The following is a 19027-nucleotide window of genomic DNA, read 5'->3' as shown; positions in this document are numbered from 1 at the left end:
ATAAAAAAGATAGATAATAGGGCTCGGCCCAGTGGTGTAGTGGCTAGGTGTACACACTCTGCTTCAGTGGCCTGGGGCTCACAGATTCGGATCCCAAACGTGGACCTCTACACCACTCATCAAGCCATGTTGTGGCAGCATCCCACACACAAAATAGAGGACGATTGGCACAGATGTTAGCTCAGGGCCAATCTTCCTCATCAAAAAAAAAGATAGAAAATAACTATTAGCAAACATGGAGAATTTGGAACCCTCATACACTGTTGGTGGGAATACAAAACAGTACAACCAATTTGAAAATCAATCTGACAGATCATTAAAAGTCTAAACATATGGGGCCAGCCCTGTGGCCGAGTGGTTAAGTTTGTGCACTCTGCTTTGGTGGGCCAGGGTTTTGCCAGTGTGAATCCTGGGCACGGACATGGCACCGCTCATCAAGCCATGCTGAGGCGGCATCCCACATGCCACAACTAGAAGGACCCACAACTGAAAATACACAGCTATGTTCTATGGGGCTTTGGGAGAAAAAGGAAAAATAAAATTTGAAAAAAAAATTTTTTTTAAAAAGTCTAAACATAGAGTTGACATATGATCCAGCAATTCCATTCTTAGGTGTACATCCAAGAGAACTGAAAGTACATGTCCACATAAAAAACTATATATGAATATTCAAAGCAGTATTAATCATAATAGCCAAAAAGTGGAAACAATACATATGCCTATCAACTGTTGAATGGATAAAGACAGTGTGGTATATCCATATAAGGAAATACTATTCAGCAACAGAAAGGAACAAACTACTGTAACATGCTACAACATGCATGAACCTCAAGAACACAATGCTAAGCGAAAGAAACAGGCACAAAAGACTACATATTGCATGATTCCATTTAGAGGAAAAATCCACAAAAGGCAAATCTATAGAGATGGAAAACAGATTAGTGGTTGCCTGGGGCTGGGAATGGAAATGAGAAAGACTACAAATGGGTAGGAGGATCTTTTGGGATGATGGAAATATCCTCAAACTGGATGGCAGTGATAGTTGCACAACTCTAAAGTTACTGAACATCTGTGAATTGCACTCTTAAAACAGTTAACTTCATGGATGTAAATTAGACCTCAATAATTACATTTTTCAAATGTGTGCTTGCCAATCTCTCTCTTTGGACTATGTTTCACCCACTTAACTACTTGGAAAACTTCTACTCATCTTCAAATTCACCTCATCTGTGAAGCTTTTTCCAGCATTCCCTCAAAGCAGAATTAGTCCCTACTTTGCTCCATCTCCCAACCTTGACAACACCTTGATTAGAGTCCTCATTGCATTTTGATACAATTATTTCTCTCCCTCACTCCTCTGGCTCCTTAGGGTAAGGGAGTAATGTGCCTGGCATACATTAAGCACACATTAAGTGTTTGGTTAATGAATGAATGTTCAAGAAATAGTTGATTCAATTTAACTAACAAATAATTATTGAATACCTACTGGATACAAAATACTTTAGAAAGACAGAATGTAGACGTTTAGCTGAAGTTAAATAATGATAGAGAATAGTCCCTCCCCCTTTTTTTGGGAATATTATGTACCAAGCCCAGAACCTTGTTTAATTCTCCTAGCCACTCTAAGAGGTAAGTCTCATCATCTCCATTTCACAGATGAGAAAACTAGGCTTAGAAAGGCCCCAGTGCACTAGCATTCAAACCCAAACCAGCTGTCATCACTCTGCTATATGGACTGCATAAAAATAAAACAATAGTGTTTTCTTTTAAGGGTTTATAAAGCATTGTTTTTATTAGGACAAACTTCAAATGTTATATTCCAATGATGTGAATGTGCGTGAAATTTTGCTTGTTTTTGGCTGTTTTCTGTATGTCTAGTAATTGCATGATTTGTTAAAATATTTACACTGTGTCAAGATATACAGAAAATAATGATCATATTGTATGGAATTATACTATTCTGTTCTTTCAAATCCTAACTTGTTCAAGCTCTTAATTACAAACACCTCTCTAGAAGAGGCCAAAAAAGTAGTATATTATTATCCTAGCATCTTATTCATTTGCATTGCTACTTGCTATGGAAATGAAGATTTTTGTTTTCTCTTACTAGAAATAAACATGTTTATCACACCACAAAAAGTAAGTTTTCTGTGTAATCATTTTGATGAAAAAAAATAGCTGCTATCCACCTAAGCCAGTTACCATATTAATAGTTAATTGACTGAAAGCTTATTTGCCTAATGGTTTAAAATCATGGTTATGCTGTCTGAAAAACTAGAGATTTGACACCAAAATTTTCTGAAAATATCTCTTGGTAAGTCAAAGGATTATTTAATAAGGATGAAATATAAAAAGCCTATTGAAATTTAAAAAATAAAAACCAAAAGTTACTAGGCTCATATACCTCCAGCCCACCCAAATTCCTGCCCCTAGGGTCTTCCTCAGTCTGGACCCTCGGTACTCAAGTGCGGTCCACAGACTAGCAACAACAGCTTTACCTGAGAGCTCCTCAGAAACACCAAACCTCAGACCCCATCCCCAACTTACTGAATCAGAATCTGCATTTTCACAAGACCCCTGCAGATGCTTCTGGCCCTCAGCTGGCAAGCACTACTCTAGATAGGGTGTGCCTCTGCAACTCCTCCATGGCTGCCTCCTCAGCCATCAAATCCTTCCTTGAATATCACCACTTCCCCCCACAGTCATTCACTATCCCACCAACCCAAGTTATTTCCCAGCCCTAAATTCCACTACCTACATCATCTCCCCTTCCTTCACTTCTCTTCCTCCCTCACCCTCTCCCACCTTTCTTCCTCTTGCTTTCCTCCTTTACTAGTTTATTGTCTGTCTCCTCTACTGAAAGGTAAGCTCCATGAAAACAAGGACTGAGTTTTTGTCTGGGACACTGCTTAATCCCCTCCCAGAACATTCTCTGGGTCATAGTAGGTGCTCAATGGATATGTGATGCAGGAATGAATGACTTGCTCTGTTTGTAGGCTATGTCAGTAATGAAAATCTTACTTGTCCATCTGCTTCAGTAATATGTCATTTCCTGAAATTTCCTGATCAATACTAATGACTCAGAGTATTTGTGTACACCTACATTTCATGGATAACATTTTCTACAGGAAATGCATTTCCAGAGCCTTACAGAAAACATCCAAAGAGGTATCTGAATATGCGTGTGACTATAAAGTAATGAATCAATTTCTCCAAGTCACACAGGAAAATCAGTCTCATTATTTCAATAGCACAGTGTTACCAAAACAGCAAGCAAAGACAATTAACTAAAAATATCTAATAGTTTATTACCTTTTTTATTAATGGTGATGCTGGAAATTTTCTGTTTGGCTTCCTTTCATGTAAAAACAATAGGGCCATTTCTAGGTAGGAGTCTCTTATCAACCTGGAATGATACAGAATTGTACTTATCAAATAGCTTCATCAGTCATAACCATTTTTGCATCATTTGCCAACAATCTTTGAGTTAATGAAAGGTAAAAAATAGGCAAAACCAGCATGTTTCCCAAACTCATACCCTCTTTTCACAGCACCTTTGGCATAAACACTGGCATCTTCTTCCCTATCGAAATTGGAAGCTCTTGAAGAGAGCTGAGCATTCCACCTTGTCCTGTGCTGGCAACACTCCATGCCATGACTGCTATGAAGCCCAGCAGCAAGACCGTTCTGGAATATTCCAGCACACAAGGCAGTAAAGAAGTGAGGATCAGGACTGGAGGAACCTGCCTTGAAAACCAAGCCTTGAAAACCAACTTACCCTCCCACGCTAATTAAAATGGAAAAAGACACATACAGTTATGCAGAAAGCAGTGATTTTGTATGGGTTAGGTCTGGTATTCACAATCAGACCTGTCAGGTGGGGCCTTTTAGATCAGTGCAGTCGTAATAATGGCGACTTACTCTCGGTCTTAAGTGATTTTTATACAGAATTAAGTTGGCCAGCCCTGGTACTACTGACCAGAGTGAATATCCACATAAATCCCTTCTAGATACAATTTCACATTCAGGGGAGGCCCCTGTAATTCTGGGACTGACAGGAGATCAATCTGAACACAGACTAGAAGCAATTCACAGGCCCGCAGGCCATCATGGTAATTGCCATCATCAACCATCATGCAAATGGGCCCTTGCATCAGAGCCAGGAGCTACAAGCTCCTGGAAGTCAGTAAGCCTGTCGGACAACAGAGTCCAGTGAACTAGCCCTGCCATGGGAAGAGGGTCTCCAATCATTCCTGCCTGGAATATTCAACCTACTACCAGAACAGGGAGCTCAAACCAAAACACACATTATTACAATAATGAAAAGATATTTTTTTTACCCTGCATTTTGATCATGTCTCAAGCTTAGTAGTATAGCTTCAAACAAACTGTCAAGTTGTGAACCTGTGGATTTCTCTTCCATCAATATTTGACGTTCTATTTTGCCTGAAAGAAGAAAAAGATATACAAAGATGGTTTTCCCTTTTTCTATCATTTAGAACTTCAGAACAAACATTTCATGCTAGAAATTCAGAAAACTGGATATGCTGTCCTTTGTGTCCGTCTGTTGTTTCTTGCTGGAAGGTAAGCCAAGGGGGAAAGATCTTTTGTTCCCCAGGAGTCTCAAGGATGCCCCTGCTTTTAGTTAGCAACACTGAGTCAGTCTCCTTTGACTTTGCAGACACAACTGTTCTTAGCATCTTACTTTTCCCTCCATTTCCTTATCTTGTGCTTCCCCTTGCTCCTGTAACACTCGTTCCCTTTTCCCACATCCATCATAGAAAACATCTCTGCTAAAAACAAATCTTAAAATGTCAGCAAATGCTTGAAAACCACCATGGATGATGCAAACGCTCCAGTTTTCACACAGTTCCCAGCCCTCAAGGCGAGCAGCAGCCTTCAAATGTAGGCGCTGGAATTGCACCTCTGTAGCAAAGAGGGCAAGAAAGGGAAATCTTACAATCACTATAAAAAAGATTCACAGTTTTCAAGCAGCACGTGGACAGGGCACAGAGCCACCCAGTGTTAAGATCCCATCTGGGTACTATCATTTAGTAGCTGCTGACTTTTGGAAAGTTGCTTAACCAGACCGCACCTCATTTTCTTACCTATCAACCAGTATTGGTCATGCCTACTTCACAGAGCTGCTGTAAGATTTAGCAAGATGAGATGTAAAACACTGACTACAGAGCCTAGCATCTAGTAGATGCTCAATAAATTATAGCAATCATCATCATTTTACTCATGGCTAAAACGGCCACCATAATATTATATGAATGTATTATGCAAATATGTGTTATATATATGTTATAAATAGAGATATGCTTTAGCTATTTAATTTAAATGGGTATGTGTCTCTTATCGAAATCAACTAAAACGCTTTTAAATAATGAAATCATGCAGATAAAATATCTTCCAAGCATTATTTAAGTAAAATTATTTATAGTTAAATGTCTGATGCTGACATTTTTGAGTCAAACGAGAAACTATGTCAGGAGGAGGGTCACTGTAATTATAAAAGAAACTAAGAAATAGTACTTTTTTTCTTTTTACCTATAAACTTAAAATATACAGGTTTCTCTTTATCTAAGACTGAGCTTGGCAGAGGTACCAATGCTTTTGTCATGACCAAGCCCTTTGTAAAACCTGTATTTTTTTATAATCCGTGACCAGATTGTCATGAAATCTATTGTTAATAGGAAAAAAATTCCACAAATTTTATCACGGTTCTCACCCCAAATACACCTTACCTTTCTGAAAAAGTATTTCAGCTTCCACCTCAGGTTCTTCTGTTGCTGATATCTTACAGAGTTTCAACGCTATTTCAAAAAGATGAAGAGCAGGTAACCATTTTAAGGGATCTTTCCTTTTACCGGTATAATATACTTGCTTGGCCACTGTATGTCCTAAAGAAAGACAGTTGAATATACAAGGTTGACACCAGGCCTCCAAGTTACCAGACTTCTCTCACAGTAAGGCATCTATTAAGAATGCTGGCAGTCTTTAGATTTTAGCATCTAAAACATGTTTTAAAGAAACTCCATACCCAAATATTTCAAGGAACTATAATAACTGCCCTTTGAAACTTTATCTTTGATAAACTTCCACATTTTCTCATTGTTAAAATGAAGGATAATCTCTCAAGTCTCTTTCATTTCTAGAATTTCATGATGCTGTACAAAATAACTTCCATGTTCCTAAGATGAGATTGTTAGTAGGGAAACATCTGGAAGTTTTATGAAGTTTTATGCTGTTCCCAATAAAACCTGCATATATTAATAGGCAGTAATTTTGTTTCTATTCAACTCTACAGTGGTTGCTTGCTATGCATATTTTATCATTCCAACTAGATGGCAAACCCATTATGGACAAGGGCCACATGCTACACTTCTTGTGTGGTCCCATTATCATTTACATAGTGAAGGACTGTTGTGTTGTTGAAGAGGCATTAGATTTAATCTGTGTGGCCTCAAAGACAGACAGACAGACAGACATTTATTCAACAAATATTTTCTGAGTGCTTAGGCACTGCATGAAAATGAGAAAAGAGAAAAATAAGAGCTAAGGTTTATTAAGTGCTTCCTACACGCCAGGCACCATCCCAAGTACTTAAGCATTATCTCATGTAATCCTCCCAAATCTGAGGGGCCACCATTGTTATGCTCATTTTACAGAGAAGAAGGCAGTGGCACAGTGACATTTAAGTAACTCACCCAAAGTCATGTGACTAGAAAGCAGGGCCATGATTTGATCCTAACCAGCCTACCTCCAGGGCCTGCACCCCAAACTATGACACTGCAATGCCCCTTAAGAGAGAGATTGTGGAACTTAGAGTCTAACGGGGAATGAGAATAGCCAGACAGGCAATCAAAATACTGTGCGGTCGATTGCGTGGCAGGGAAAGCACAGGGCGCTGGGGGAGCGGGTTCCAGGAGCGCAGGCCCAGACGTGGGAAAAGTCAGGGAAGCCGTCCCAGACAATGTGCTGTCAAGCCCGGCAGCTGATGATCGCTTGTCTTTTGGTAATTTTAAAGAAGAAATATGTTGGTATAAAGAGTAGGAGGCAACTGGGGGACATGCTATCTTGAGAGGCTGGTTTAACACGCGCAGGAGAGGAATGCAAACAGAAAGGCAGTGTAGGATTGCAGAATGATGCAGCAGCTGGGCTCCAGTTGAAGGGCTGGGTCCAAGCCAGTCATGGATGCTACCACGGACGTTTGAGCCTTTGAACCAGTCCCCACAGGCTCTGGGCCCTAAGCGTGTTCCTCTGAAAAATGAGGCAGCAGAACCCGAAAATATCTGAGGTTCCTTTGGGTTCTGAAATGTTTCAATTCCAAGAGTTTTCAAGAAACCTAGGACTTTTTATAAAGTTTTAGTTCAGGAATGTGCTGTATGAATGGCAAGATGGTGGAGAAATTGTCTCTCTCTCTCTCTCATCCAGGGAGACGTTTCAGAGCCTTTTCTCTGGATGAGGCAAGATGGTAGCACACTGCTGAGACTATGAAAATGAAGAAACTAGGCCTGGCTCCCAGGAGCGTAAGGAGGCCAGGCATGGAATAATGAGAACATCTAACACCCACAAAGCTCTTAGAACAAGCTAGGCGCCCTTCTAAACACATACACATTCCAATCGCTTCATTCTACCACAAGCCAGTAAGACTGGTGCTGTTCTTATCCACATTTTATGGGAGAGGAAATTGAAACACAGAGAAGTGAAATGACTCGCTCAAGGGAATTGGACCAGAATTCTCACTCCAGAGTCCATGCTCTTAACCCCAACAATTACCAGTTGTAATTAGATCCCAGGCGAGAAGGATATGCTTATACCGTTTACCCAACACAACCTCCTATTTCAATACAGCTCCCGTTTTTATATGTTTTGCTTACTGTTTCAAATTACACTGTAGCTGTTCATTCTTATAAGACACAAATATCAAGTATCTTCAAGTCCTTGAGGCACTTATATATATATGTACTATATATACTATATATATTCCATGTATAATATAGTGCTATGTAATATAATACTAATATATAATAATAGTACTTGAATTGCCTTCTAGATCCTTTTTTTGTTTGTTTTTTGCTGAAGAAGATTAGCCCTTAGCTAACATCTGTGCTAATCTTCCTCTACTTTATATGTAGGTTGCTGCCACAGCATGGCTGACAAGTGGTGTAGATCTGTGCCTGGGATCCGAACCCATGAATCTGTGCTGCCAAAGTGCAGCATGCTGAACCTAACCAGTAGGCCATGGGGCCAGGCCCCCTAGATTTTTGTTAAAATTAGAAAAAGAATTGTTGATTGTTTTCTCTCTCTCCCTAACAGGATAATAGGCTCTTTGAAGGCAGAGATGGTAACTGGCTCGCTATTACATCCCCACTCCTCGGCATCATTCTTACAACTTCCTTCACGCCGATAATAAATCAGTAATCTACTTTTCCATCTAATAAGGGAACTCAAGGTTTAGTGATTAATGGGAAAAATAATCTTAAATAACCATGATACTCATTTTTTGTTTTATAAAAATAATCTCAAAACACCTTTTTCCGTCAGAGGCTTTCACAAAGAAAAAAAAACGTTTTTAAACGGCTCTATTCTTGCAGTGGAATCTACACTATCACTATAAAGGAAAACTGTTGAGAAAGCATCAAGTCAGATGATCTTACGCTTCATAATATTGAAGTGCTCCTTTCTCCAAGAAACATCCACTCTGTGAAAAAGAAGTTGTGAAACTGACATTGTTTTGACAGAAAAGCTGCTTTTGCTTTTGTTTGTTAAGTCTGTATTTAATATAATATAACAGAAAGCAAGCTGTTCCGCTTCAAGTGAGTCTAAAAAACAGCAGCAGTATTGCCACGGAGTGGTGACACATCTTCGAGACTAGTGCGACAGGAATGCAGAGAACACACTGGGTCTAACACAATCTGTACAGTTTAACAAAATCTGCACTCTAAGCTCCTGTAGAAATCAAACATACAGATAATATAACAAAGTGTGGACTAAAAATGCAGAAAAGTAGCTCTCATGGGATCAGGTTGCTGGAAGGAATCCTAGAGGTCAGCTAGGCCAGCCTGATTTAATAAAGGAAGAAACTCAGTAATATGGAGGTGAAGTGATTTACCTAAAGTGATAAAATTCATACCTGATGATGATGATGATGATGATAATCCTATAACAATAATGATTAATAATAATCATGGGGGGAGCAGAAGGGAAATAAGAGAGAAGATTCTGGACAGATGATGGCTTGAGCACATCTCTGCTGTACCTCGCTCCCCATCCTAGTCTGACCATCAGCCTCTCCTGAGCTGAGCAGCTGCTGGTACAGGAGGCGGATGGGTCCCAGGTGGTGAGGGGTAATGTTTTATAAATTATATATTTCTAAATTATATATTTTTTAATATTTTATAAGTTATATATTTTTTAATATTTTATAAATTATATATTTATAAAGAAAATGTAGGTTTTATTATTACTCAGGTATGGTGAGGTCAACAGGTCAGGAGATGACTGCCATTGAAAAGATAGTTTGTTACAGTTCCCAAGAGGAGGGGGCACATCTCCCATGCAGGGCCACAAAGGGAAGCACCAGGGTTGGTCTGGAGGTAGAGGGAGCAAGAGGAAAAATGTGGGCAAGAACCTTTATGGTGATCTTTGTAGGAAAGTGTGGGTGGGGTAGAGTAAGCAGGATAAGCAGGTTTAGGATTGGCTAGTTGAATAATTTCAGTGGGCTCGGATAGTAGTCTGATATCTGTTCCTGGGGTGATGAGGACATTGAAATCCTGGCCCAGAGTGTAAGAGCCCAGCGCAGGACAATAAAGGAGCCCAATACAGGTTCGGGGTGTGGGCTCAGGAAGGGTTAGCTTGCATACGAAAGGCATGCTCACAGGAGAGTGCTTTGCTAATCTCTAGGAATGGGCTAACCCTAGGAGGGGAAGTCCCTCCCTGGTCAGCAAGTCCCCTGATGACAAAGCATCAGAAATACAGAAAATAAAAAGGCATGGTTCATCCAGGTTAGAACAGAGAGAGCTGGTACAAGATTCTCTGCCCTCTGAGCTGGACGAGAGCCTGGGAGCCAGAAGCAGGCAGCCCTGGATCAAAACTCAGAGGCAGTGTCCTGGAGAAAGCTTGAAACAATGTGTGGGAGCCCCTCCTTGGTTTCTGAGGAGCTGTAAGCTTCCTGCTTACTGGTCCACCTGCCCCAGTCAGGACTGCTCTGGGTTGGCCCCAGTCTACCCTCCAATCTCTTCTTCACCCAGCAGCCAGGGTAATTTTTTGAAACATAAACTGTCCCTGGCTCAGCTCCTCCCATTAGGCTGCCCCTAGCCCACTCTGCTCTGGCTGCACTGATCTCCTTGCAGTTCCAGAACCGTGTCAAGCTCGTCCAGACCTCAGAGGCTACAACTCACTGCTCCTTCTGCCTCCACTATGCATAATTATTCACTCACATCTAAGATCTAGGGTTAAATACCATCTCCCCAGAGAGGTCTTCCCCAGTCACTCTACTTAAAAAGGCATCCCTCCCTTTGTTATTCTTTATCAGCAGATCTTACCTACATCTTTCATAACACTGATCACAATTGATCATTATACACATAAGTTATTATTATATATAAGCTTCTCATATCTTTGCTGATTTCCTCTCTAGTAGTTCTATCAAATACACACTTTATACAATATTGAGAATATGATATGACATATGATACAATATGCACTCCTACATATGGTTATTGTTTATTTTTCTCTCCCACACTATAGACATAGTGGGAACCAGATCTAGTTTAATCTCAATAACTTCCCAGGACCTCACACAGAGTTTGGTATATGGGAGGCAATCAAAAACTATTTGTTAAATAAATGGAGCCTGGGTATTCATAAATTTTGCCCCATATAAATGCACTCATATGATAGATAAGATTTTTCATCAGTGACTTGAGTGTAATGCATGTTTAAGTTCTTACCAATTCTCATTTTTGTTTTGGCCAATAACATGACATGAGGAAGATAGATATTTTTCAAAGGCTGTAGTGGACTTGGGTAATCAGTGTTTGATAAAGGAAATTCAATTTTTTCTCCAAAAGTTAGCATCTGTAAAATAAAAAATAATAATAATAAAAAACTATAATAAGTAATTAGTTAATGTGGTCCAGAATAAGAAAAAGAAAGTCTTGTGGACACAAAAGCACTCTCACCTGTTCAATAAGAATGTTGTGCGACTGAGTCAACAAATTTAATTTGTCTGTTTTTGACGAAGGACTTTCCTTGAATTTCTCAGCTTTTGTTAAATCATCCAGCAAAAGCATACTTTTCACCAGGGTTAAATAAGATCGAGGAGAAATAAACTCGCTTCCTCCAAGTAAATGTATTATTTCCTATTAAAATAAAATTATTCCTTTTGATAGTACCATTTGCAATTCCCTGAAACAAGAGCTGGCCATATTGACAGTCAGGCATTTGGTACCTAATGGAATTTAAAGCTTTCTCCTTTTGCTCTAACTGGAATCCTTCGGTAAATAGCAATGGGAATGAGATTTCCTTCCTACCTGCAGGTTTCCTATGATGTCTGCCTTTAAATGCTTTTCTTGTAGGCCAATGATTACCGCTTGCATCAAGAATTCAGCCTGTAGCTCCCTGTCGCCTGCATTTTCAGCCTCCACACACACTTCGTTGATGAGGCTCACATAATCAGTCATATCATTTTCTACAACAAACAAATGCAGTTACTTAAAATGCACTGAGAGAGTAAGAAATTATATATGCATAATATCGCCAGTGTTCATCACAGGAATATTATATATTATAGGAGAAAGGAAGACATAATGATGGAAAACAAATAGACTCTCCACGAAACATTTAAAACAAATATGTTGTAATCTGGGGGAAGAACTTAGGGATAATTCAATGCTGTGACAGTAATAACGATATTACATAAAATAGTTTAATTTGGGAGATGGACAGAGATAGGTGGATAGCTAGGTTTACAAATGGACAATTATTAATCATTGTAAGAGCTAACATTTATACGCACCAGACTGTGATCTAAGAATTTTATAAATTGAGCACATTTCATTCTGACAACAGTCCAACGCAGTAGGTACAATTATCTCCATCTCACAGAGGAGGTAATTGAGGCATAGGGGGATTAACAGACTTGGCCAAGATCGTTTAGCAAGGAAGTGGTGGTGAGAGCCACCAAGTGGGGTGGCTCCAGAATCTGTGCTCTGGACCTCTACACCATACTGCCTTCCTAAGTGACAAGAAGACCTGCATATTGGTATTTTGAAATCTCCTTGCCTGTTTTGCATACATTGTTAACATATATGTCCTTCTCAGTGATACAAGGGACTGTGGAAAATGGTTATTCTCTTTTTTGTTCTTTTGCTGAGGAAGATTCACTCTGAGCTAACATCTGTGCCAATCTTCCTCTGTTTTTCAGTACGTGGGCCACCAGCACAGGATGGCCGCTAACAAAACAGTGTAGGTCTGTGCCTGGGAACCAAACGCAGGCTGCCAAAGTGCAGCGCACTGAACTTAACCGCTAGGCCACCAAGGCTGGTCCTGAAAATGATTATTCTACTTAATAACATGAATTTTTAATTCTGGAAACAGATCAAGCTAGAAGTTATAAAATGTTAATGTTATAATAAAATATATCACAATAAAACCTCCATTGCCTAAATAAAATTAATTTTTGTGAAAACACTGGTTAAGAGAATAGGATATTTGTACCTTTCACGATTCCAACGCCACGAATCTGTGCAACAAATGCAGTCACCAATGCTAAGCGGCACCTCAACCACAGATGAATGTTGAAATATTCTCGAGAATTTAGGGAAATAGGATCTAAAAACTCATTATCATCTTTATTTTCAGTGGCCTAAACAACATTAAAATGATGGTTATCTTCCCATTTCATAATGTCAAAGTTCTAGCCAGATGCTAAATATAATGCAAGTTAAGAGAAGCATCTGATACCGTCTAATAGTATTAAATTTTTTAATTTTACAAAATATTCTTGCATATTCTACAAAATATAAAAAACAGACACAAAAAAAAGAAATAAAATCACCAATAATCGTGCAATCCTCTGTTAACATTTTGGTATACTGCTTTTCAGCTTTTCTTTTTTTTCTATACCTATTGTTGAAAAACAGTTCTGCAGTCTGAATTTTTCATTGCAAATCATATTATCAGCAGTTTCCATGTCTGCAAAAATTTTGTAAACATCATTTTAAAGGTTGAAAAATAATAATACTGGCAAGTATTTATTGAGGGCTCATTCTGTGCCAGGCACTGGGCTACAGGCTCTATATACATTATCTCATTGAATCCTCCTGACAAGTCCAAAAGGGGCTATTATTATTTCTGTTTTACAGATGGGAGAACTGAGACGTAGAAAGGTGAACTATTTGCTTAAACTCCATCCTATTTTGGCAGAGGTGGGATTCAAACCTATGTCGTTCTGAATTTAGAGCCCACAGCACTAATCCACTGTTATACTGTTGTTCGCTGTTCTAATCGCAAACATACATTGTAACAGATTCACCATCCTCATCATTACACTTTACAAAGGGTGGCCAATGTTCAGAGCCACTGGGAGGGAGGTGCAAAGGGAAGTTATTCCGGAGGGGAATCAATCTTAGACACCTTGCAACTTTAATATCATCTAGGACAACAGCCATTTGCTCTAGGAATTTCCTGCTATGCATCTCTGACAGCTCATCATCTCCAACCAACCAGCAACACCTGCTATCAAGCAGCAGCTACAGGGACCTGAAGGCGGCTGGAATGTGACAGACAGGTGAAGCGCAGGAGAGCAGTGTGAGCTGTGCCTGGGAACAGAGTTAGAAGTGAACGGAGGGCCCAAGGCAGGATGGTGATTAGAACGGGCACACCAGGTACTCGAGGAGTCTAGTGTGTAGATTAGAAATACATCAAAAATGCCCTTAAACTCTCAATGCCTACATTCCTGTTAGTATTGAAAAGCCAAGTTATGCTTAATCTAAATCAGGGTTTCTCAACCTTTGACATTTTGGGTCCGATAAGTGATGTGGAGGATTGTCCTATTAATTATAGGATATTTAGCAACATCTCTGACCTCTCCCCACTAAATGCCATTAGCACCCGCCTCTAGTTGTGACAACCAAAATGTCTCCAGACATTGCCAGTGTCCCCTGGGAGGCAAAACAGCCCCCAACTGGAAACTACTGCTGCTCTGAAACAATTTTTAGAATTAGATTGCTTTTTAGCTTTTTTATTGCTTTTAATATAGTACAAAATAAGTCTCTACTTAGGACAATTAGTTTTGCTTTTTGTAATGACACTAGATATTAGCGATTTTAATAGTAAAGCTTAAAATAAGAACAAGGATTCTATGTGATTTGAAACTTTATATTTTAATCCCAAACAATCCTATATTATTAAATTACTTGGTCTTATCAAAGTCCAATAAAATTTCAAAGAATGTGCGATACCAGTTGTCAAATAGATTTGAGAGCTCAAAGGTGGAAGAATCTAACTATGAGAAATTCAAAGTGGGAAACAGCACAAGAGGTGCCATACTGGTAATGCTGAAGAAGTAATAAATTCAAAAGGGAAATGAAGAGCAAGGCTTGCGAAACAACTTCATTTGCTAGTGAAATCAGATCTAGGATACTAGAATGATACCTCTCGTGGGACTTGAGTGGTTATTACATCCAATTCCATCAGTTCACAAATGAGTTTACATAATTAAAAAAAAAAGTTTAAGGGACTTGCTCAAGGTACACCAGTTAATAAATGGCATCAACAGGGCTTAAATACAGATCTTTTTACCCTGAACTCAACGCTTTTTCTACTTTACCCTTTGTTTCACCCAAATAATTAACTAGACAATTTCCCAGCCTGCCCATAGTTATCATAATAAGTATTGAAAGCAGAAGCATTAAATTCATACATACAGAAGCTCCTGGAGAGACAGAAGTCTCTGTGTCATCTTGGACTACCTTCTTTTTAAAAAGTTTTGAATCCTGGAGGAGTTTAAGTGTGGAAAATACCATTGCCGCACTAAAATAGAGAATATATTTTAAACGTTATTAGGTTACACTGTGGCATTTGTAGGTTATTTCCTGTCTCTTCCTCCACATAACCTCCCCACACCCCACCCCCCCTCGAAACTGTTGGGTGCCCCTTCTACGTGCCCTAATAGCCCCCTGGTTTTAACCACAGGGTTGTACTTATCACACTATTTAATTGCTTGTAAATTGCTCTACAATTTGTCTCAGCTGATTTGTCTTATTCCTTCTTAAAACCCAGCATCTAGTGGCTGGGACATGACAGAAGCTAAAACACATTTTTAAATGAAGATGAGTGAATAAATGAATGAATGTTTCCAAGATCTAAAACAAAATTTACTGACAATCTCATTAATAAAACGAGCACATATGTATTTTGTATACATCAGAATGTGGTTCTCCAGCTTTTGAGCTTATAGAACTGTGTTACTTAACACTATACACATGGAAACTCTTCAGCTAAATTATTGCTTAATCAGTGTCTAGCAGTGCTAGAAGGGAAATGGACTAAATTAAGAAAATAGAAGCCAGGAGATAGGAATTCTCCTTACTTCCTGTTGCTCCATACGTAAATTTTTGTGCATTTCAAACTATCACATCCTCCTTCCTCTGTAGAATGTTAAATTTATAACTGATGTCACACTTTTTCAAAATATTTTAATAAAATATATCAAGAGGCTTCTTCTTTTGAAAATCTTTTCCAAAACAAAATTCAAAATACAGAACAATCTGCATACCTGAAGACGCTCATTGTAGTGTTTTTTATAACTCAGAAAGATTGGGTGAAAGCCAAATGGACCATATAGCCATCTATCTAATTCCCCATTTGATATCTCCACTTGACTAGTTAACAGACAATCACACTTAACAGGTGTTATGGGTTGAATTGTGTCCCCCCCTTAAAAAAGGTACGTTGAAGTCCTAACTCTCAGTACCTCAGCGTGTGACCTTATTTGGCAAGAGTCTTTACAGAGATAAGCAAGTTATATAAGGTCACTAGGGTGGACGCTAATCCAATATCACTGGTGTCCCTATAAAAAGGGGAAATTTGGATAGAGAGACAGATAGGCACAAAGGGAAGATGCTGTGAAGACACACAGGGAGAAGACAGCCATGGGACTGGAGTGATTCACCTTCAAGCCAAGAAACACCGAAGATGACCAGCAAACACCAGAAGCTAGAAGAGGAAAGGAAGGACCCTCGCCTACAGCTGTCAGAGAGAGCACGGCCCTGCTGACCCCTTGAGTTTGGACTGCTAGCCTCCAGAACTATGAGAGAAAATTCTGTCATTTGAAGCCACCCAGTTTGGGGGACTTTGTTAAGGCAGCCCTAGGAAACTGCTCAAATAGGTTCAAAGCAGATCCCCTTGCTTCCACCTCCTCCACCAAACCTGCTCTTCTTCCCTGTTCTCTAGCCTTGACAGAGAGCCCAGTATCACCATTGCTTCCCCTTGGCTCACACTCTATGTTCAATCAACCAGTTCTTCACCTTCAAAATATGGATACCAGCCAGCAGCTCTTCACCTCCTCATGTCCTCCACTGCTAATGCCTTCATCCAAGCCACTGTCATCTCCAGGCTGGATGACTGTGGGAGCTTGCTGACCAACCACCCCGCCATGGCTCTTGTCCCGCATTCCTAGTCTCCACACAGCAGCCGCAGTGATCTCTCATCAAGATGTAAATCAGATCACATCACTTCCCCCTACACACATTCCAGAGGCCTCCCGCATCCCTGGACCATGGTCAGTACACCTCCTTCTTTGCACCAGTTACTGAGGTTTCAGGCCTAGTTTATGACGAGGTCCATGCATGTCCATGGATGTTTGTAAGAAGATGGAGTCTCCAGAGGCTCTAGAGTATGTTCATATGCTCAACTTTTAATTACATATTTTAATAACTTTTAATAACTTTTAATTACATATTTAAAGCCTCTTTTCACTTCCTACTTTTTCTTTTTTTCCCCCACAATCCTTGTTTAAAAAAATGATGATAACTAGTATTTACTGAGTCTTTATCAGCTGTCAGGTGTTGTGTTAAGTGCTTTCTGTGAATTAATTCCCTTAATCTTCACCACAAACCTACAAGGTAGATAATATTATCATCCCTATTTTACAGATTAGGAAATGGAGACACAGAAATGTTAAAGACTTGCCTAAGGTGGCACAGCTCGGAAGAGGAGCCAGGATCAGAACTCAGGCAGCTGGCCCCCAGCCTGCACTCTCAACCTCTGTGCCATAACAAGGCTGCTGTCTTTGCACAGTTCTACCAAGCGTGGTTTTGTTTAGATTGGCACAGTGTTACTCGGTGCCCTAGTTATGATTGTTATATTGCTATTGTCGACTGCACCTTTTATCAGCATAGAAGGCCCTCTTTGTCTGGTGTTATACCTTTTGCCTCGAATTCAACCTAGCAGAATTCATGAAATGGAATTATAAGGATTAAATGAGAGATTTACTCTCATTTGTTCAAACATATGTATTAAGCACCTACTATGGGCCAGGAACAAATCTAGGGGCTATGGATACAGTCCCTGCCCTCAAAGCAGCTGGCATTCTAGTGAGAGTGGGGCATGCTGACCAAACAGGAGTACTTGGCAAACAGACGCACCCAATGCATGCTAGCTGTTATTATCACTAGTGTACTGAGGAGGCCAGGGGATATGGGGGGATAAAATAGATTTTTTTTCTGAGTTGTTAACCAGCATCAAAACCTTTGTGCAATTATTGAATTTTAAACTCCCAAGATTCTACTAACTCATTAAAATGGTTTAAATATTTGTAGAATATTTTCTAAGGTCTTGTTTGTGATCATAGACGCTTACTGATTTTTATTTAAAATAAAACTAAACAAAGCAAGAAAACAACAACAAAGAACGTAACGCTGATTCAGTATGTGTACAGGTACGGAATTCCCTCTCCCCACACGCTTCCTCCTGGAGGACACACACACGTTTCTAAGGCCCCTTGTTTACTGACTGGCTTCGGAGGCCAGCACAGGATGGCTACTAGAGGACCTCGGAAGAAGAAAGCAACGCCCATCCCACCCTTTTGATTTTGAAGCCCTAATTGTGACGCCAAGAGAAATGAGGTATGAGGTTTGAAATCTTGCTAATCCCAAAACTTAGTGAGTAAAATATAAACATACTAGCTTGTCCTAATCCACCTGCTACTGCTTAGTTGCCAGTGCAAAATTTCTAGTTTCTCCACTCTGCTCGAGAGACAGACAGTGTAGGAGGCTTACCCACTCTAAGCAGTCTAAAATCCCCAAGGAAGGAAGTTTCATTCTGACACAAAATTAAAAGGCTCAAATGTTATCCCATTTCGACAATAAATTAAATAGAAAGGAGAACAGAAAGGAACACTTATTTAAGAAAAAAAAAGACAGGATTTTGAAAGAGAGAGGCAGCCCTAAAAGAAGTAGAAATACAGTTTGAATACCTTTGATCTCATTTATTTCTTATTAACATTCACGACAAAATGGTCAGTGTGTTCTCGTAAAATCTGTGCGGCTCACTCTACCTGTCACCCTAGGGAATGTGCCTTTCAATTTCCTTGACACATAATTTTATTAGAAGTATCAGGAAATGTCAAGCTAACCGTCATCTGGGAAAGGGACTGGCCAACACTCTCAGCAGCATCCAAACAGAAGCTCGTGGGGGGTAAAGTTCACGTAGGAAAAACTCATTCATCCTGACAGCAGGCTTCCCTAAATGACAACTCTGCTGCAAAAAGGCAATAACATCAAAGTTTTTGCGGGTTTTGTCCCAAGGGCCGGGCTCCTGTATTTAAAACGGGAGCAATTCCAGGATACTGGCACGTTATTTGCATATGTCTATCTGGTCTTCAAATTAAAGTTCTATTATGACACTCCTTTCTGTGGCCATTTTGTAATTTTTAGTTTCTTGTTTCCTTCTTCCTCCCTAAAAAAAAAAGTCAGTCATATCTTCCATACCAAAAGGGTGTAGAGAGCTGGGG

The 19027-nt window shown here is 39.7% G+C and overlaps 1 protein-coding gene across 12 annotated transcripts in view; it reads right to left on the bottom strand.

Moving 5' to 3' along the window:
* Nucleotides 1-19027, bottom strand: part of CFAP54 (cilia and flagella associated protein 54) — a 301390-nt gene that overhangs the window by 81901 nt on the left and 200462 nt on the right. For all 12 annotated transcript variants that reach the window (XR_011534742.1, XM_008516610.2, XM_070600221.1 and 9 more), the window contains 8 exons: nt 14940-15045; nt 12730-12877; nt 11544-11701; nt 11193-11372; nt 10962-11088; nt 5751-5906; nt 4341-4446; nt 3313-3406 (listed from right to left, as the gene is read on the bottom strand). Coding sequence is in view for 11 of the 12 variants with exons in the window: in XM_008516610.2 (XP_008514832.2) it covers nt 3313-3406; nt 4341-4446; nt 5751-5906; nt 10962-11088; nt 11193-11372; nt 11544-11701; nt 12730-12877; nt 14940-15045 (1075 nt within the window). In the remaining variant the exon portion in view is untranslated. The remainder of the gene's footprint in view (nt 1-3312; nt 3407-4340; nt 4447-5750; nt 5907-10961; nt 11089-11192; nt 11373-11543; nt 11702-12729; nt 12878-14939; nt 15046-19027) is intronic.

The sequence above is a fragment of the Equus przewalskii genome, chromosome 29 (genome assembly GCF_037783145.1).
Source record: "Equus przewalskii isolate Varuska chromosome 29, EquPr2, whole genome shotgun sequence".
NCBI classification, from domain to species: domain Eukaryota; kingdom Metazoa; phylum Chordata; class Mammalia; order Perissodactyla; family Equidae; genus Equus; species Equus przewalskii.
This window is presented reverse-complemented; position numbering and strand designations above follow the sequence as displayed.